This window comes from Tachyglossus aculeatus, chromosome 18 (assembly GCF_015852505.1).
Source record: "Tachyglossus aculeatus isolate mTacAcu1 chromosome 18, mTacAcu1.pri, whole genome shotgun sequence".
NCBI lineage: Eukaryota > Metazoa > Chordata > Mammalia > Monotremata > Tachyglossidae > Tachyglossus > Tachyglossus aculeatus.
This window is the reverse complement of record NC_052083.1, coordinates 31124682-31146588: the sequence shown is the minus strand read 5'-3', so window position 1 is coordinate 31146588 and position 21907 is coordinate 31124682. Positions and strand designations below refer to the sequence as shown.

General features: G+C 42.5%; 1 protein-coding gene across 2 annotated transcripts in view; it reads left to right on the top strand.

The window, feature by feature from the left end:
* Nucleotides 1–21907, top strand: part of TRAPPC10 (trafficking protein particle complex 10) — a 69076-nt gene that overhangs the window by 3808 nt on the left and 43361 nt on the right. For both annotated transcript variants that reach the window (XM_038760059.1, XM_038760058.1), the window contains exons 2-3: nt 18565–18646; nt 21200–21335. In XM_038760059.1, the coding sequence (XP_038615987.1) occupies nt 18565–18646; nt 21200–21335 (218 nt within the window). The remainder of the gene's footprint in view (nt 1–18564; nt 18647–21199; nt 21336–21907) is intronic.

Genomic DNA, 21907 nt, shown 5'->3' with positions numbered 1-21907 from the left:
AATTCATTTCAGTGCATTCTTGATACTTAGTGTACATTAGTTATTTTGAATCTGCTGTGCTAGATTGTAAGCCCCTCCAGGGTAGGAACTGTGTCTCATGTAAATTTTGGAAACAGTACCAAGCATCTGCTGGTGTTCGGGAAACATTATTTAGTGCCATTCACCTATCACCACTCTTAGGACCCTAAATGAATGGGCCATTCATTTAGTTTGTTTTCTTAAAGCAGGCAGTAGATGCTCTGAAGATGTGAAGTTTTTCATGAACTTGCTTTCATTTGCTAGTACTTTCTATCCCCGGAGAGCCTGCAGGGCTCTGTTGTAGGCCCTTGGGAAGTACTAAATCACAAAGCCACACATCCCCTCCACATCCCTTACTCTATAGTGGGTGGGTGGGGGGTGGGGGGGAAGCATCAAGCTGTTTATAACTAAAGAGGTCAAAACTAAAGTGGGCATAGACTCATGAGTGCTGAAGAGGTTGTGAATAAGTTTGTAAGTGCTAGAAGTGAAAAGACTAAAAATAGGCAGGTGCAGGCTGTATTTGGACAAAGAATTTGCTGACTTAAGGGTAATGTTTCGAGATAAAATCTTTAAATAATAATAATAATAACTGTGGTATTTGTGAAGCGCTTACTATGTGCAGGGCACTGTACTGAATGCTAGGGTGAATACAAGCAGACTGGGTTGGAGTCCCTCATGGGGCTCACAGTCTTAATCCCCATCATACAGATGAGGTAACTGAGGCACAGAGAAGTGAGGTGACATGCTGTCACAGAGCAGACAAAGGGGTGGATCCAGGAGTAGCGTCCAGGACCTACTGATTCCCAGGCCTTTGTTCTATCCCCTAGGCTACGCTACTTCCCACTTTCTATTCACTTTCTGTTGCAAGTGACACTCGCTGTGATCATGGGCTTACTTGCTATAAGCTCTTCTTTGGTATTATCTCTGCCCCACTTTCTTATTAAAGGAAAAGTTAGAATTAGAAAAATTCTTCTTAGTTTTTAAGTGATGGTTTTGAAAGTACAGATTGCCATAATCAGGACACGTGACTAACGAAGCTCACCCAAAATGAACATGAGAAATTTCAGAACTTATCGCATGTTTCTCAAGGTAGGATGAATGATGCTTGTGAAGTAACACTTGCGTTTCTCCACTTGTTTTTACATCATCATTTTCAAGTTGTATTAATGCCATGTTACAAGTGTTTTATCTAGGCCCCTGTGGTGTTAGTCCTCTTTATGTGGCTAGGATTTTCTGTGTAGAGTTTATGCTTGCTTTCAAAAAAAAAAGTTGTTCTTCCAAAATAAATACTTTGAGGACAGTTTGCTCTGAAATTTAGAATACACTGGGAAGGCTTTGGGAAGCATGAGAAGCCAGAAAAGGAATTAGTTAGGCCAGGTTTCCTGAAACTTCCTTATGAAGCATGGAAATAATTTTAATGTATATTGGAGCAGTTTAAGAGTCTTTACAGGATTTTGGTTCAAATTAAATGTGGTCTGTGACATTCTGCAAATATCGATCAAGAAATGGAACAACTCTAGACATTTCCCAGCTAATCAGTGTTTGGAAGTTCAGAAATCCATGCAGTTATTTGCCCCCTGTGGTGATGGCTCCCCCACTTCTTCTCTTTGAGGTTTTTATTCTTGCCCAGGCCTGCACATGCAGAAAACCTGCCCTGTAAACACTGCTCTGCTGCCACCTGCATATGCTCAAGATGTTACTTCCAACCCCGCGGCGCACCATACCCAGACTCCCGCTCTCAGACGAGGGCTCCCTAACTCCCTGATGGTGTCCTAGCGAAAATGTGTAGAGAAAAACATGCCTTAAGACAGAAATGAGCGAAGTTCATTATGGAATTGAGGACTGTTCCCTCCAATTCTAAGGGTAAATGTGAATAATGTAGGTATAATATAACCCCTCTAAGAGTGTAAGCCTGTTACGGGCAGGGAGTGTGTCTGCTAATTCTGTTGTAGTCTCCCAAACTCGTAATACAGTGCCCTGTACATAGTAAGAGCTCAGTAATGACCATTGGGTGGTTGATCGATTATAACCATGGCCAAGTGAAAAGAGCACAGGCCTAGAGGCAAAGGACCTGTATTCTAATCCCGGCTCCACCACTCGTCTGCTATATGACAGTGCTTTGCACATAGTAAGCATTTAACAAATGCCGTCATTATTGTTATGTGGCCACTTCCCTGTACCTCAGTTTCCTCATAAAATGGTGATTCAATACCTATTTTGGTATTTAAGTGCTTACTATGTGTCAAGCACTGTTCTCCTTTCAACTTTAGACTCTGAGCCCCATGTGGGACAGGGACTACGTCTAACCTGATTAATTTGTATCTTCCCCAGCTCTCGGTGCAGTGCTTGACAAACCCTTAATAAATGCATACCACAGTAATAGTAGGGGCCTAGCAGAAGTTAAGCATCAATCAATCCGTGGTATTTATTGGGCGATTAGTACATGTCCAGCACTGAACTAAGTGGTTGGAGTTAGAAGACACTTTCCCTGCCCAGAACGAGCTTACAGTCTAGAGGAAGATTAAGGCTATATTTTAAAGCTTCTTTTCAAATTGACCTAGGTTAATGACCCATTGACTGGCTGGGTGGGAGTATCTGCTTGGGTGGAGGGGTGCCATGGCAGAAGTGACTGAATTGCTGGGTGAGAAATTGGGTGGTTCTGGGCACCTCCTTGGGTCTCTTGTCTCTTTTCCAAAGAGTCCCTCCGGTCCCCTTTCCCAGGCCCTTGCAGACCATAGCCCGGAAGTACCTGCTAACTAAAAACCTTACCGAGGTAATAAAGAAGAAAGCCCTTTTTCATCTGAAATTGTGCAGTAAACTTAGGCATCTGAGAGAGAAATAACATTTAAAAATTGCACTTGAGGCACCAACTATTCAGGAAAAGAGATTTAAGAATGAACTAAACTATGGATCTGTTCCTCACAACATAAATACAGTTTGACAGTACAGAATCTGTATCCTAAAAATGGACACTAAAAGATTTGAAGTTTCTAGGCACTCTGTCATGTTACTGTTATTTGACTGTACATAATACCAGTGTGAAAGGGAAGAATCTAATGTCAACTTTATAGATATTACAAACAAGAGCTTTGTAGTGAACTCTTTATCCCCCATCCCCAGCACAACAATGTGTACACAAAGAGGTTCTTGTTCCATTTTTTTTCTAGTTTAAAAACTGTGATACTCCTAATGGAGAAACTCTCAACTTTATCATCCCAGTGTTTGCGAACTGTAAACAAAAAGAGCGCAGATAATATAATAGTAATTGTGGTATTTGCTAAGTGCTTACTAGGTGCCAGGCTAGGTACTAAGCTCTGGGGTGGGTACAAGCAGCTCGGGTTGGATACAGTCCCTGTCCCATGTGGGGTCACAGTCTCAATGCCCATTTTCCAGAAGAGGTGACTGAGGCACAAAGAAGTGAAGTGATTTGCCCAGGGTCACACAGCAGACAAGTGGAGCTGGGATTAGATCCCATGAATCCCGGGCCCGTGCTCTATCCACTACTCCATGCTGCTTCTCAGATGCCATGGAGGCGTCAGCATAGTTCCAGCTTCAAAGTTAATTTAGTGTTTAGGCCAGGGGCAAAAACCGTGAACAAAGATGGGAAACAAATCCGAGAGGAATTTTCAGAGACCCGTGTATAGGATGTAAAATCCTAGAGGACCGGGTTGATGTATATCTCCTAGCCCTGCATATGTGGATGCTAATGTTGTATGGTGAGGAAGAAGAGTCTTCTGATGGTAATTACTGTATGATTTAAAGTTAATGCACCATGAATAGACTTGAATTCTTGAGGGAGATATCCTGCTTATCTCCTATGCTAATTTCTGAGATCTCCACTCTTCTTGGTACATTTGATAGGGTTCAAATCTCACTCAAATGGAGGTGGGGAAGAGTTCCTAAAACCAAGGTAGGATGCCCTATTTTTACTAAAATTCCCCAGAATCGTGGCAGGAGGAGGGGAGGTAAGGGCGGGGCGTGCGGGATCGGGGTGCCGGGGTGCAGGGTTAGGATGGCAAGCACAGGGAGGGAGAACAGGAAAGCAGTGAGGAGGGTTGGGACAGGCTGCTTACATAATACTTCCCTTAGGAGCCTGGAGCCAGATCCCTCCCAGTGTCAATAAACCTGAAGCCAGCAGAGAATTCAAATATCGGAAGAACCATTCTTCATAACTTCCATTTGTCATAACTTGGACTGTGGGAAATGGAGGACTTCCTGAATTTAGCGAAATTAGAAGGGGGGGTAACTAGGATTAGAAATAATATCGTCAGTAACAAGTAACAAAACCACCCAAAGTTTTTAGGTCCTGAAAATTGTACTCACTGTCCTCCAGGAATCTTTGAAAGGGAGAAGTAAAAGGATGCCTCCTCTGAGCCTTGTTTTACTCAGCAAAAGGGTAAAAGAAAACTCACTGTAGGCCTTTCTTAACAACCCCTTTAGTAAGTACAGTGCCTGGCACGTAGTAAATACTTAACAAATGCCATAAAAAAAAGCTTTAGCACTGCAACTCTGCTATGTCCAAACATGATCCCTTTTATATAGTGGCAGTGTTCATTTAGTTATAAAACTGAAGTGAGCCTCCCTGCTCGCAAGAGCAATAAAGTTCAAAGTTGAAGACACCACCTGCCAACCATGGGCGAATGCTTTTCTCCTGGTTGTTGAGGTGTGGCAGGAACAACTTTAAAAACTGATTTGGAAGGAAATATGAAAACAGTGCTGGGGTTTTAGGGAGAAGACCTGTGCTAAATCAAAAAGTCCAGCATCTCTGTTAAACTGATTCTCTTTAATTTGGCTGGAATTCCCCAGGTAATTCAGGTTTTATGTTATTTTGTATTTGACTGGCAAACCCTGGGTTAAAATTAGTGCAGAAAGTTTGGAATTGTCCATTTTGGTGGACTCTTGCTGAGCTCTCTGTGACCCTGTCTCTCATTAGGACTTTTTCTTTCATGGAATTTAACCCTTACTATGTGCCAGACACTGTTCTAAGCACTAGGGTAGATACAGGGTAATCACGTTGGACACAATCCATGTCCCACAGGGGGCTCACAGTCTTAATCCCCATTTTCAAGATGAGTTAACTGAGGCATAGAGAAGTGAAGCGACTTGCCCTAGGTCACAGAGCAGACAAGTGGTGGAGCTGAGATGAGAACCCAGGTCCTCCTGATTCTCAGGCCCGTGCTCTATCCAGTACAGCAGGCTGCTTCTCTAGGCCTCCCGTTTTTTATTATACTGGGTAACAGGAGCTCCCATGAGCTGCACGTTATTTTGTACAAACATGAAGGGAAGAATGCCACTTCAAGCTATATGCCCAAGCCACCTTATCTGTCATTGTGGCCCAAAGATTTTGGGCCCCATTGTCTATCCTTCCTTAAAAACTGATCTATCTAATCATAACATCTTCCCTCCCACATCACTTAGAAATTTAGAGACTTGTCCGACCACTAGATTGTAAACTCTTTGAGGACAGAGATTGTGTCTACCTACTGTATTGTACTCTCTCAGATGCCTAGTACTATGGTCTGCACACAGTAAGTGCTCAATAAATACCATTCATTGATTAACTCAGAACTCCTCTAGCACTAAGCTTTGAAGTCATGACGGATTTCTCTCTGTGCCCTCCCCCTGGCCTCCTCCTTTCCCGTACTCTTGTCCTCTGGTCTAGACAAGCCATTCTTACTTCCTCTTCCCTCTCTTCCCATTTTTCTCTTTCCCTTTCTTCCCTCTTCGCATCATGTGGTGGAGGCCCTTGGGTAGCTGTGGTTCCGAGGTGGTGATGTTTGTTTTGGAGCGTAGATATTACTGCCTGGGTGTGACCACCCAGCCTGAGGTTCTGCCTTCCCTAAGTGTGGCAAGCAGGCCGCAAAGTGGGAGGCTACTCTTTCCCCCTCCATTCCTTCTCCTTCCTTGGAGGAAGTCAGAGAAGAGGGAGGGGAAGGTCCCAAAGCCCGGGAACAAGTTGTTGAAATTTGCCTCTGGTGCCCAATTACCTTACTTGGCCTGTCACTTAGGGGAGTAATAAAAGAGCATGTAAGGTGAGTTGTTGGTCTTCCTAGTCTTGCGCGTTTGCAGTGGAGCACATAATTGGGAACTGAGCAAAGGCATTGTTAAGAGCGGGTGAGTCCTGGGTGAGTATGCTGCTTTGCGCCTCACTTTTCCAGTTCTGCTTGAAGTGGTTCTAAAACAGCATTTACAAGGTGACCAGCACTGTTCCTCTCCATCCCTGGTTTCAATCAGAAGGAAGACTCTAAAAGTGTAACCTTATATTTCTAACTTATGCCTGATCTAGTGCAGGCTAGAGCACTTAGTGAATTTGACCGTTGTTTGTTTTTTTATTGCACGCAATGCTTAGTATTTCTGGGTACACAGAAAGTATTGTGTGCTGTGGCTGACATTTCCTAGAAACAGTCACATTGCATCTTGACATGATTGATGATCTAGAATGAAGCGGTTAGTTCAGTTTATAACAGTGGCCTTTAAAGGCTTCATCAATGTTGATGGTTTAGCACTGTATTAAAGGAAGTGACTAAATGTATAATGCTGAAATAAAATGCCAGCACTCCCTGCTTCACCCTTTCTAAATTGTCATTCAGTATTATTAAATGCGCATGATTTATCGGAACAGTTAATAAACCTCAGGCCAAAATTTTAGCAAAATGCACGTACATCTATGTTTAAAATGGGTGGAAGCCTCATTATACCCTTGAATCCTGGATGTGAGCTCATATCTGGAATGGGAATGGCCATTTATGTCTCTCTGAGCTTAGCCTTAGGCTGTCCAGTTTTTCTTTCCACATCCTTGTTGTAGGCAAACACACTTGAAAATGTATCCAACCCCCACATTGACAGATGAAGCTAGTCTTTAGCCCACCTAGGGCCAGATGTGATCCTGGTAGAGGACTTGAATTTTGAACCACCTGCCCTGTCGATTCACCACCACTAAAAGCCGCATCCCATCTTTATTCATCCAAGGAACTGTCTTCTGAAAGAGGAGAGGCTGGTGTTGTAGGGTAGAGAGCAGTGTGCTGGGTGTGACTCCCATTCATCCACGCAGCATTTTTCCACACCTTCAAGGGAAGCAAAGGGAACTTGCATATTGGACCATTTTCCTCGCTCCAAAGGTCAGGTATTTATTCCCTGTCTGACTAGGCCAGATCTCAATGACCCTGTAGGGGAGAAACGTTGCTAGTGATCGTTTCTGGTTTGGCTTCTTTAACCCTCATTTTCTGAAGGAGTCTTCCGCTCTTTCTCAGTTTCTCTCAGCATTGCCATTGTTGGTGTATGTCCTTTTTATGAGAGGCAGCAAGGTTGGAATCAGAAGGTCAGGGGCAAACACTCATTCTCACAATGAAAGGATCTTGATGGCAGGACTGTCAGAAATTAGTTGTGACAAAGACTTCAGTGTGTGGGGGGGGGGGGGGGGCGTTTCTTCCTGTTCTTTTTATTTATTTTTTAATAGAAACTCCAAGGGTCTCGTGGATTGAAGGCCATTCTGATGGGGCACTGGGCAGGGGAATGTCCAGGGGTCTGGGTGTGATTTTTTAAATCCATTAGCCTGCAGGTGTTGCTTTGGCATAGGAGCCACTTCCAGTCGCATTGGCTGAAAACACTGCCTCAGTATTTTTCATGTAGCCCAAAGTCTTTGAATTCAAACTTTGAATTTCATTTTTAAATGCATGCCCCAACAATGGGGATTAAACAAATCTGACACTATCCATTTTCTTTTGCCTTTTAATTCCTATGAAAAGTAGCAGTCGGTATTTTATTTAAATTTCATTTTAAAAAAATGAAGTACAGTGTGAAGAGTGAATGTTACTACATTTAATGGAAATGCTGGGTGTGGCATGAGGTGGTTACAGATAGCTTCAACACGGGTGTAGATACAAGCAGCTTGGGTCGGGCACAGTTCCTATCCTACGTACAGCTCAAAGTTGACCAGGCAGGAAAGGCAGGTATCGTAACCTCATTTATCAGATGAGAAAACTGAGGCCAGAGAGATTAAGTGACTTGCTCAAGGTCAAACAGAAGACCAATGGCAGAGCTGGAGTTAGAACCAGTTTCTTTCAACTACCAATCCCTGTATTCTTTCCCCTTGACCATGCTACCTCCAAATTTGGAAATCTTAAAAACAAGAAAGCAATGGCTTGGAAATACTGACTTACAAATTCTACTATTTAAAATTCTCTGTTAGATCGTGAGCCTAATGAACGACAGAAATTGGGTCTGATAATCTTGTACGTTGCAGGCAGGAAACAAGTCTACCAACTCTGTTTTATTGTACTTTCCCAAGAGCTTAGTACAGTGCTCCACACACAGTAAGTACTCAATAAATATGATTGATTGTTTCTACCCCAGAATTTAGAACAGTTCTTGGCAAAGTAAGCGCTTAATACCTTCATTATTATTCACCTATTTGTCTTTCCATTCTATTTTTCCCCTCCTCAATTTTTAGCAATAGTAATTACACTCATGGTATTTTCTTCCAAATGCTCAGTACAGTTTTAAGCACCCAGTAGACACTCAATAAATACTGTTGCTCTGACCCAAATCATTTCAATGCTAACCTTCTTGGAGGGAGGCGACTGGATCAGATGCTAGATTGAGGTCCTTCCCGGAACCCACAGGCCCCTGATGTCATTCGAGGAATCCCGCGACCCCTCAGTTGACCTGGAAACAACAGGCGTAAGTTATATTGGGGAGGTTATGAGAAGTGAGGTAATGGCATCATAAGAAGACAAAAATGTGCTAGAGTGCCCTGCCGGACTCCTTTCCCTTGCTACTGAACACTAACGTTCCCCTCCCAGGTCACTCTGAACTCGGTCGCCGCTCCTGAGCCCATGGCACTTGGCAGCAGAAGCTGAGAAAGGAAGAGAGACCTTCCGTGGGCACAGTTCGCCTGTGTAATTAGATTTGCAGTGAAACCAGCGGTGTAAGGACTAAAGAACCAGACCCACGTGTGTCTTTAGGGTTGTTTGCAACATCCCCTTTGACAATATTCCTGTGCTTTGTTTGGGGACTATAGCCAAGTAATATTTCCGTCAGTGGTTCCAGAGCTTTCCCTGGCTTCCAGAATGATTGTTGCTTCCTAATCCGTATAGTAGAGATTGCTAACATTCATCTCTTTAGAGAGTGTTAATATTCATCTCTTCTGCAGTTTCAACCCCGACTTTAAGCCACTGAAGGAAGGTCTCATTAATTGGGATGCTCAAGAGCTGTGTATTAGAATATGTTGTTTCACTTTGCCACGGAGGGATGTATATCTGCCAGCTAGTTTCTCAGTGTCTTCCCAGGAGGAATATTTATTAGATTCATGGCAGTAAACTTTGGGTCCTAACCAAGATGCTCAGTCTTCCCAGCTCCTCCCATGTCCTGGATTTGACTAGGCTTTTGTGTGTGACTCATTGTTCTTTTTCCCAACAGAAGCTAGAATTGGTAGATAGCATTTTTTCTTTGGTGGCCTGCTGCTAGTGCAACCCTAATGAATCACGGTATGAAACACCTTGTTTCTTCCCCCAGCCTTTGCTCATAGTAAATTAAAACGGAGCAAAACTGTTAAATGAGACTCACCATATTCACAACTGGCCATAGATGCTGAGACTCGTGTTTAGTTTTTGTTGCTTGGACAGAAGAATCTCAGGGCAAGTGCGTACTTTGTTAAACTTGGATGCTTTTACTGTCTCGAGGCTCAATCAATCAGGGGTATTTATTGCGCACTTACTGTGTGCAGACCCCTGTACTTAACCCTTGGGAGAGTACAATACAATAATAATAATAATAATGGCACTTATTAAGCGCTTACTATGTGCAAAGCACTGTTCTAAGCACTGGGGAGGTTACAAGGTGATCAGGTTGTCCCATGGGGGGCTCACAGTGTTAATCCCCATTTTACAGATGAGGTAACTGAGGCACAGAGAAGTTAAGTGACTTGCCCAAAGTCACACAGCTGACAATTGGTGGAGCCAGGGTTTGAACCCATGACCTCTGACTCCAAAGCCCATGCTCTTTCCACTGAGCCACGCTGCTTCTTGTGGCTCAGTAAAGTGAGGTAGACAATCCCTGCCCACAAGGAGCGTACAGTTTTAGAGGGGGAGACAGACAATACAGTTAATTACAGATGGGTATGTCCAGAAGTCCTGTGGGGGTTGGGGATGGGTGAGTATTAAAAGGCACAGACCTGAGTGTGTAGGCAACATAGAAGGGAAGTCCTCTCGGTGGTGATATGATAGGAGGGCTTTGAAGTTGGGGAGACTGGTGGTCTGGAGGATATGAGGGGGAGAGGAGTTCCAGGCCTGAGGGAGGATGTGGGCAAGGGATCGGAGGCGAGAAAGGCAGTGACTGACCACAAAAGGAGTCCAATCAATCAGAAGTGTTCATTCATTCACTCATTCAATCATATTTATTGAGCACTTACTGTGTGCAGAGCACTGTACTAAGCGCTTGAGAAGTACAAGTCGGCAACATATAGAGACGGTTCCTACCCAACAATGGGCTCACGATCTAGAAGCTTATTTACAGTTTACAGTTTATTTAGTGCCTACAGTGAGTAGAGCTCGAATCAATTATCATCATCCCTGCCCTCAGGAAGCTTAATATTCCTACAGTACACTTATGCATGTAGCATTTCATGTATTCCACCAATTTGTTAATTCCTTCAATTTTTGCATACAGACATGGCTATATTTTTCATCCCGTTCCCAGTGTATACGGCATATGTGTTTCTTCCACTTTTTCCCATTAGCTCAAAGGACAGGGATTTTTGTCTTCTTTCACTGTAGGACCCCAAGTTCTTAGTACAGTACTCTGTACCCAGTAGAGGTTCTTTAAATCCTGATGATGATGGCGATTTGGTATTCTTTTGTCAGAAATATTGATCACTAAGTACATGGCTATATAAAAGAGTACAAATCTTCCCCATTTTTTTTAAGTGGAGGATTTTTTGTAGCATAATGATTAGTCATCATTATCATCGATGGTTTTTATTGAACACTTACCATGTGCAGAGCACTATACTAAGCACTTGGGAGAGTACAATACAACACTATATTGATGCTTGTTTACTTGTTTTGATGTCTGTCTCCCCCCTTTTAGACTGTGAGCCCCTTGTGGGTGGGGATTGTCCCTCTTTTTGCTGAATTGTACTTTCCAAGCCCTTTAGTACAGTGCTCTGCACACAGTAAGAGCTCAATAAGTACAATTGAATGAATGAACAGAGCTGGTAGCCACGTTTCCTGCCCATAACTGGCTTACAGTCTAGAGGAGGAGACAGAGCTTAATATATAGTCATATCTTTCTGCCAGACCTTCTATAATTAGATATGTTAAACATTTTTGGCTTCCTCTGCCTTGTTAGATCACATTAAAAGATGAGAGATCAGATAGCTTGTCAATATTCAGTGCCTCCTTAGGTTCTATGAAGAGGACCAGAAACTTTTCTACACCCATTGCCGTCATCAGTTTCACTCAAGGAGCTTACAGGAATGTGCTTTCTAGGATGAGATTGTGGGGAAGTGGCGGTTTTGGATTGCTTCCTGAACTAGTTGATGGGTTTTTTTTTTTTTGTTTCACTTTGTAGCACACCTGGAAGATTTCTGGCAATTCTGTAGAGCTGGGCTTGAGGAGAGGGGAGAACAAAGTTCCCACCCACCCTTAAAATTCAGACTGACCCAATTCCTCACTGATTCGATGTGAGCCTCCAGTGACTCTCATCTGGGCTTCCAGAGAAGAGTGGGAGAAGAGGATATGGTGCTTAAGCGCTTAGCACAGTGCTCTGCACATAGTAAGCGCTCAATAAATACGATTGATGATGATATGGTGGTTGGGGCTGTCACAAAATGTGCACGGGTAAAAATGGGTGAAGCCAGTTAACATTTGGAAGTCCATCAATCAATGGTATTTGTTGAGCGCTGCGTGTGGGGCACTGTACTGAATGCTCGGGAGGACGCAATACAATAATAGTAATTGTGGCATTTATTAAAATAATAGTAGTGGTATTTGTTAATCATTTACTATGTGCCAGACACGTACTAAGCTCTGAGGCAGAAACAAAATAGTCGCGTCCGACACAGTCCTTGTCCTACATAGGACTCACAGCATTAAATCCCCATTTTATAGATGAGGTAACTGAAACACGGAAAAGTAAAGTGAATTGCCCATGGTTACACAGCAGAGAATTGGCAGAGCTGGGATTAGAACCCAGGTCCTTTGACTCCCTAGCACTTACTGAGTCCCAAGTACTGTCCTAAGCCATGCTGTCCTTAAGTGCTGGGTAAGATTACAAGATAATAAGGGAGGTGTTGGTCCTTGTCCCACTTGGGGCTCGCAGTCCAAGTAGGAGGGAGAACAAATATGTAATCCGCATTTTACAGGTGGGGAAACTGAGGCACTGAGAAGTTAAATGACGTGCCCAGCGCAGGCCCAGCTTCACCTGAACGTTTGTCTTCAGGGCACGTTTAGGTGAGAAGGTTGTTGGGGAATTAGGAACGCCCGTCCGATGGACCACAGAGGTCCGATGGGATATGGCCTGCCACAGAGTTGGCGGGATCGGGCGCTGGAAGGCCTAGTTATTTTCCTCCGCACTAGGTGCAGCGAGATTACAGCCCTCACATTTTAGGAGAAGGGGGTGGACACTAGAAGAATGAACACGGGTTAGGGGAGGGAGCGAATTGTTAAGTGTTGCAGCTGGGTTCGGAGCAGACAAGAATTCATAGTGTTTTCATTGTCATGCGTGCACGCATCACGATTTCTGGATTAGACGTAAAAAGAGAGATTTAGGGTGTGAGAAGATAGCAAGCAGACAGTGCCTTATGAGATTTTTTTTTTCTTCTTTAAATGCCTGTGCATTCAAGCTTGCCTGTGGGTTCCAAGAAAAGATTTTTTTGTTTAAAGAGGGTAGGACAGATGCAGTGATGTGGGTGATTGCTACTATTGCATATTACCTGTGGTTTTCTTCTTCAGTGTAAAATGGGCTGGTTGATAGTGTTCATGGTTTCGGAAACAAGTGAAACTGCAGCAGTGAGCTTGTAAGCATGTTATTCCATGTAAAAATATTTAGCTTTCTGGATTTTCCAAATGTTCTAATTTGCATTAGAAAAGTAGTATTTAAAATGGTTTTTATTACATACCTACTGAATCTTGCCAGTTAAATCAGAGTAGATGAATGTCATTGCAATTTTATATTTTTTCTTTTTGAGGGTTGCCTTGCTGGCTCATAAGCAAATAGGAATTATTGTTTACTGCCTTTATTCTGCTCAGGGAACCCATCGTAAGCTAAGATCCACAGGTTCCTGGTCTGTGGAATCACAAAAAGACATTTATGGGCATTTTCTGCAGGAGTCCTTTGCTGTGGAAGCAGTTCTGGCATTCTTAGTGAGGGTTTTTAACCGGGTTTCGAAGTGTTAGGTTCTTACCAAGTAATTTGTAGCTAATAATAATAATTGTGGCATTTAAGTGCTCACTGTATATCAAGCACTATACTAAGCACTGGGGTAGATACAAGATACAATAGTCCCAAATGGGGGCTCACTGTCTAGGAGGGAGAATCCCCATTTTATAGATGAAGGAATTGAGGCACAGAGAAGTAAAGTGACTTGCCCAAGGTCCCACAGCAGGTATATGGTGGAGCCAGGATTAGAACCCAGGTCCTGTGAGTCCCAGGCATGTACTCTTTCCACTAGGCCTCTCACTGCCTCTCACTCTGTAGCTCCAAGCCATCTGTGTAGTTTTCTTATATTGTTCACTAAAGTGGTTGAAACAGCCAGTTCTGAGACCTGAGAAACTGAGTTAGCTCTATTTCAAATAATTCTTGTGAATTATTTATGATAACTGCTTTAGTGTATACTTGCTGCAACCAACTGCAAGCCCTTCTATCTAGGTTCTGGGAGATTTTTGCTTTGGGTCAGTCGCGTTAGTGACTGTGTTGCTTATGGGTCATCGGATGCCTTCGTCGCCCCTTGGTAGGGTAATTAGAGGACGAATTAGGGGTCCTGGTTGGCACCCCAAACCTGCTGTGAATTGCTCGGTATCGAGGTATTTTTAGAAACAACTGGCTGGGGTCTTTGATTTCAGTTACTTGTCATGTTCTGGCTGACAAGATCAGTGCCCTCGCTTGATGGAATTTAGCCCTTTCCAGCTTCATTTTGGGGATAGTGTGCTATTACCCGAACATGTCTCACTGATATTTATTGGCTATTTTAGGGCTGTGCGGTATCCTGTGGTCAGTGCTCTGACAATTCGCTTTTTCTTTTAAGCCACGTTTAGAGAAAACAAATGTTCCTTGGGTTTGTTTTTCTTAAATGGGGATCTAAATTTTTTTGTCTTACTGCAAGAGAAGAATATCCATTCCTAATGTTCAGTTCTATTGATAGCAACTACTTTGACATGCATACTTAAGACTTAAAGCCTTCTGCAATGAGATTTTAATTTCACGCCAGGATCTTTATTGCTTCACAATAATTCCCTCCCTTATGAGAATGTAATGAAGATGAGTTAAGTGCTAAATACTTTAGCTTGCTTTCTGCAGCCCAAGAAATGAAACAAGCAGTAGGGTTGGAACTCTTCTTGGGAATTTGAAACCTTAAAATTAATTTCCCCAAAACGGTATTTGTGCCTGAATGTGTTACAGGTGTGTGTGCTCTGCTTCCCCATAGCCCTCAATTTTAGCTTTCAAGCAGCAGATCCGAGGAAATCAAGACTTTTCTTGGTGCGTGCTTTCTCTTCACCCACATATTCTTGCTCCTTTTATGCTTATTTGGCATCTCTAAAATGACCTTTAAGGCTTTTAGTGACCTCGGGTGTTTTGGTAGTAAGGTGAATTGCTTCCCAGAAAGTTAGGGCACAATGCCTAAGGGGACAGTGGCTGTACAAGAGGAGATCTGCATACCACGGATGTGCTCTGAAGCATTTGACATGTGTGTTTTGCCTTCACTCTTCAAAGCAAAAATCTCTTAGAGAATTGGAGGCTAATAAAATGGAAGGCAGCTCAGTAGGTCATGGTACACGTACATGAGAAACAGTTTGGGGGAGAGAGGTACAGATTCTTACTTTTTGGTTTATGAAGGCTAGTGATCAACTCTTTGGATGTGAGCATATCAATCATAAAGCCTTGAATTTAACAACTTGAAAATCCAAAAACTGAAGCAGCAGGAGTCCCAATTTAGTGGGAATCATAAGATTCAACTCCCAAGGGACAATAAGAAGATAGAGAGGGGGGCTCAACTGCAACCCAACAAATTAATTTATCCCAAAGACACCCACATTTTTTTTAGAGTTTCTGAACTGGAATCTTACAGACCAGAACAAGGAATTGATATTGCTATTTCCATTGTTTCATTTTCGCTGTAATTTTTTTCTACCCTTCCACAAAACAACTTCCAGAGTAAAGGTAATTTTATTTTTTTATGGTGTTTTACTGCTTACTATGTGCCAGGCCCTATACTAAGTGCTGGATCTGGTACAAGATAGGACGGGTTAGACACAGTCCATGTCCCACAAGGGGCTCACAGTCTCCATCCCCATATTACAGATGAGGTAACTGAGGCCCAGAGAAGTGAAGTGATTTGCCCAAGGTCACACAGCAGACAAGTGGCAGAGTGAGATTAGAACCCAGGTCCTCTTACTCCCAGGCCCATGCTCTATCCTCTAAGACATGCTGTTTCACCCTGGATGGTTTTTAGGTTAAAACAGAAGCTGTTCCTAAAGTCTTAAAGTCACCCATAGGGCACATTGAACTTGATGAAACCCTCTCCTGGATTTAAAAAAAAAAAAGAGGGCAGTGACTCTTCTATGTACCTGCAGTGCATCTACTAACTGTATCATAGTCAATCAGTGGTATTTATTGACCATTTACTGTGCAGAACACTGTACTAAGCACTTTGGAAAGTTCAATACAATAGAGTTAGTGGTTGCGATCCCTGCCCACAGGGAGCTGAGAGCTTGCATTAGAGGGAGACAGACATTAAATTAAATGACAGATAGGGGAAAGAGAGAATAAGGATAATATGTACATTAAGTGCTGTGGGGCTGGGGTGCATATCAAAGTGCTCTAGGATTTGGGAGTCAAGTACACAGCCGACACAGAGGGGAGGTCAGATAGGAGAAATGAAATAAAAGAATAATTAGTCTTATGGAGGAGATGTGGGCTTAATACCATTGATTGTGTGCGGTTTTTGCATCTGCTGTTCACTCGAACAGTCAGGGGCAGGTAGTCTCAGCTCAGGTCTCCTCTCAATTAATCAATCAGTGGTATTTATTGAATGCTTTTTGGGTGCAGAACACTGCATTGAGTTCTTGGGAGAGTACAATACATGTAAGCTCGTTGAGCCCACTCTTGGGTAGGGACCGTCTCTATATGTTGCCAACTTGTACTTCCCAAGCGCTTAGTACAGTGCTGTGCACATAGTAAGTGCTCAATAAATACGATTGATTGATAATTCTGTTGTACTAATAATCATTATAATTTTTTGAGTGAAATTGGTTGTCACCTGGTTCCTTTTGGTCCATATTCAATCGTATTTATTGAGCGCTTACTATGTGCAGAGCACTGTACTAAGCGCTTGGGAAGTACAAATTGGCAACATATAGAGACGGTCCCTACCCAACAGTGGGCTCACAGTCTAGAAATATTAGTTCATCCGCCCAGTTGAGCCACCAACCATCTTACCGTTAATTGAGTAGTAATGTTTAACTTCACGTGGATTTATGTTCTGTTGGTGTCAATGTAATTACGAATCATTTTTGTTCAAATGAAAAGCAGATTTTGCTGTTGGCCATTCTTTTGTGGTCTGTATATGCTACTTGCAGGAGTTCATTATTTTCAATGTCAGGAATCTAACATCGAACAAAAAACTTTGTAAGTTCAAACTAATATGAGATTCTGTTCAGCTGGCTGGATTTCTGATGCAAGAATTATTCCAAGCAAAAGACAGACTGTTCTTCTAAAACTGGAGTTGAATTTCCTGAAATCACTCCTCCCTAGTTACTATCAGGTTTCCCTTCTCCTGCTGAGTTGCTTCAATATGTTCCACCCCCCCTACAGTTTCTTAGACTTCTCGTCTGTTACACACTGTGAGTTCCTCACTGCCTATGAAAGTTAAAGGAGCCCAAAGATTCTGTTTCTTAAAGGCATTTACATCGTCGTTGGAAACGGTATTTTTCTAGCACCCATTTTGTAAAACATTGAGCACCGAGCTGGTTTTCCCCATTAGATTTGGTGTCTGAAGTTCCATCTGTGCAAGTGTTTCACTGAAAAATCAATCCATCAATGGTATTTACTGAACCCCTACCATGTGCAGATCACTATATTAAGCACTTGGGAGAGTTCAATACAATAGAATGAGCAGACTCATTCCTTGCCTATAATGAGCTTACAGTCTACTGTAGCCAAGGCTTGCCTTTTTTAAAAAAACAACAACAAACAAACCTGCATATATGCTCCACTTTATGCACTTTGTAATGGTGGATGGTGCTTCACCCAGGGATGCTCAATAAATGCTACTGATTGCTTGGTTGTCTGGGGGTAGGACTGTCTTTAACGCTGTCGGTGTGAAGTGAACTAGGCAGGCAGAGAGTGAGGGGACTGGCAGCTGATGAGTGGAGTAAGAAAAGGTACTTTCTGAGAGTTGCCCACAAGTTGCATTTTGATTATGGTGTTAATTATGCATCAGCTGTGTGCTGAGTACACTACTAGGCACTGGGGAAATACATCTAGACTGTGAGCCCACTGTTGGGTAGGGACTGTCTCTATATGCTGCCAACTTGTACTTCCCAAGTGCTTAGTACAGTACTCTGCACACAGTAAGCGCTCAATAAATACAATTGATTGATTGATCTAGAGAGTTCAGACATAGTTCCTGTCCCACAGCTGATTTGTGGTCTGAGTAAACTACATTTTGCCCCCAAGCCCCAATGTTAAGAGAAAAGAGAAGCAGTGTGGATAGAGCAGGGCCCTAGGAGTCAGAATGACCTGGTTTCTGATCCCAGCTCTGCCACTTGTCAGCTGTGTGACCTTGGGTAAGTCACTTCACTTCTCCGGGCCTCAGTTACCTCATCTGTAAAATGTAGATTAAGACTCTGAGCCCTATGTGGCCAACCTGATTATCTTGTATCTACTCTGGTGCTTAGTACAGTGCTTAGTATGTAGTAAGCACTGAACAAATACAGTTATTATTATTGTGATTTAGCCACATTTCCCCCCTCCCCCCCACCCCCTTCCCGAGGTATTATGTTTTAATTAGGGCTTTTATTTTTTGGAGAGATAGGGAGAGGCGGGTATTATAATTCCCATTTTAAAGATGAGGAAACTAAGGCACAGAGCAGGTAAGAGACTTGTCCAAGGTCACACAGCTGGCCAGAGCAGATGTGGAACTAGAACCCAGATCTCCCAGTCCCATGCTGTTTCCACTAGACCATACTGCCTGTAATGCGCAAGTGTACTTCAGCATAATTAAGGTTAAAATAGTATGAAATCTCTTGGCTCATTATTCATGAAGGTATGGAAAGACTTCTGGAGGGAAAAGTTCCACCACAACTGAATTTCTCTTTGCTCCTTTTGTAGGTGCTGGAGATCAGAATTTGTTTACTTCTGTTTATCCAACACTATCCCAGCAGCTTCCAAGAGAACCCATGGAATGGAGAAGGTACCACATCTTTTGCGATTTTAAAAAAATATCCCCCTAGGGAAAAAATCGAATCCTGACTAGGATTTTATCCGTGTGGGAGGCAGTGTGGATCTCTTAACTTTCTTATGCCCCCTTCCTTTCCCAATCTTGGACTGCTGTTCGTATTCCCAAGTCTCCTCCACAGCTATATTTTCCCGTAAAAAACTCTAGTTCCCTTTGTCAATTTCAGCTTTTTATTCACTTCAATGATACTTAAAGAAGTTGATAATTTTACAAAGGATGTGTAATTGGCAGTTTTCTAAAGGTACAGTACTGAGTACAAGTGTTAAATTACATTGACAGGAATAAGATTGATCTGCTTGCTGATGAGGTTTTATTTTTTGAGGTTGTTAGCTCATTTTTAAGTGGTGCGTTCCCTCAGTGTATCCTAAAATCATCTTGGCACGGGGGCTCCACTTTTCAGAAACTGGTAATGCCTACCCCTTTTTTTCTGCAGCAAGCGTGAACTCCCGATCCTTTAGCTTCAAAGCTCGCCACCAGCTTCTTCTTAGCTAACTGCTCACCTGATTCTCCCTATTTTTCACTCTTCACTCTTCCTAAGACCACCATATTACCATGCCCCAGTCTCACCTCTCCCGATTTCTTGCGCATGTCTTCCCCCTTGCTTGGCATTCCCTCCCACTCAGAGTCAGCTAATCCAAAGCTCTCCCTGTTCTCGCAGCCCTCCTGAAATCCAGCTTCTTCTGGGAGGCTTTTCCCAGTTAATTTCCACCACCCCTGGTTGTGTCAGTCCAACAAACCCCTTAGCATAGATGTCTGTGTATGTGGGTTTACATACTCTATTAATGCATTACTCGCTTGTTAATTCAAACTGTTCAACTTTGCCTACCCCTTCTGTTAGTCATGTTTGTTCTACCTCCAAATAATTGTTTCTGCATGTTTCCTGCATTAGAGTGTGTGCTCCTCAGGTAGGGATCAATGTCTTTTTTATTGCACCTGCTCAGTACAGTGGTCTACACACTGTCGTTACCCAGTAAATACATTTAAATGATGTATGTTGTCACTCCCTGGAAAGGAGGAGTTATCAGGGGCTATATGTAGGGAAAAACAAAGGCCTTTCTTTTGCTTCACCTTTCCAAGTTTGTTCTCTTAAGAATGACAGCCTTGGAGTTGATGAAGAATGTGGAAGAATGAGCTCCTAATTAGTCCACCAACTGGGGAAAATTCTTTGAATTCATAAAATTATGATTTTATGCCCTTCATCTTATGAGTAGGCCATAGGAAACAACAAAATCTGAAGTAGGCTGATTAGATTTATTTTGAATTTATGACTTTTGACTCACAAGCTTGATTATTCAGGGGTTTTAGGTGAATATCTCCCCCTACTCCATGGAATTTGTTACTTTTTCCTGGGAACTGTGTGGTGCCATGATGAAATAGAAGAGTTAACCTCTGTTTTTGGAGAGAGAATTTTACTCATGCAGGCTCTCTCTCCTGGATTTGAGAGTGACCCAATATTTTGGCCCTAGATTTATAGTGCCTTTATGTATTCAGTAGCTAAATTATGCATTTAATTATGCATTTATAAATTACGTATTTAACAGCTGACATTGAACCTGCCGAGTTTTCACAAATGAATTCTAGCTCAAAAATCTTTTTATTAAAAGGATTTAAAAGGACGCAGATTCATTCATTCATTCATTCAATCGTATTTATTGAGCGCTTACTGTGTGCAGAGCACTGTACTAAAGCACTTGGGAAGTACAAGTTGGCAACATACAGAGACGGTCCCTACCCAACAGTGGGCTCAAATGGCTATTAAAAACAACCCAACCCGATGAGAAGTGTTACACTTCATATTACTTTGCGCTATCAGTTTTTTTTAATATAGTCAAGCAGAAACTTCACATTTCATCAGTAGTCTTATTTTACATAGTCGCGTTTATAATACCATTTGTTTTACTGGAGATTTGGGAATATCAGAATTCAAATCATGTTTTAGGTGGATTAGTTGTGGGCTGACAGCGGGGAAAAGCCTCTGACCTAATCAGCTTCTCCCGTTGCCCCTGTAACTGAGAACATGTTTTCTCCAAAGATGGGTAGCGTGGCAAGTCATGAATCATGGAAATCCTCCTCCCAGCCTCTTTATCCTGAGGTTGGTTGTAGGTCAAAGGGAAATTAATAATCCTTAAATCTTTTTTCCTGTGCGTTGTTCCTGAGAATTAAAACGTTAAAATGAAAAATAGTGCTGCTTTAGTAGGATCATGTGATTCAACGCCGTGAAAATTTTATAAATGGTTGTTGGACAAGTATTAAGTGTATTTATCTCAGATGTACTGTTTTACCTCAGTAGACTAGGGAGCGTAACTAGAATAGGGGGATTTTCCCTGAAACCACAAAATTAAAGTCTTCCGAGGTGAAATCCTAGTCTTTGCTTTCAATACCCTAATGTATAGAATGACAGAACAGAAAAAAATGGATTACGTTGCACCTTCTTGACATTGTTGCCTTTTGTTCAGTCCCGCTCTCTCCTCAATCACAATTTGACCTCATTTATTTTCTTTTGCATAGGTCCTACGGCCGTGCTCCAAAGATGATTCACCTCGAGTCTAATTTTGTTCAGTTCAAAGATGAGCTGCTCCCCAAAGAAGGGAACAAAGCTCTTCTCACCTTCCCCTTTCTTCATATTTATTGGACAGAATGCTGTGTAAGTATTAGGCAAAGAAGGAAGAACAGGTGCCCTCGCACTAGGGCATGAATGTGTTAGAGAGTTAAACCTTCTTTTGTGGTAATAGTGCTCTCTTTCAGGTTTACCGCTTTACTAGGTTGTTTGGATTTTTCCCCCCCAAGACGTGCTTTTCCTCCACTGTTTCATTTATTTTTGCATTTCAACAGTAGCTCTTGGAAGATGCACTTTTGAAAAGAACTGTCGATCATTTGGTGCTTGGGCTTGTTTTTCCAGTGCAGCTGAGTATTTAAGGAGGAGGGTAGCAGTCTCCTACATAGACTGAGCCCCATGCAAGACCTCATGGTCTTGTATAATGATAATAATAATAATAATGGCATTTGTTAAGCACTTACTATGTGCAAAGCACTGTTCTAAGTGCTGGGGAGGATACAAGTTGATCAGATTGTCCCATGTGGGGTTTACAGTCTTCATCCCCATTTTACAGATGAGGTAACTGAGGCACAGAGAAGTTAAGTGACTTGCCCAAAGTCACACAGCTGACAGTTGGTGGGGCCGGGATTAGAACCCGTGACTTCTGACTCCAAAGCCCA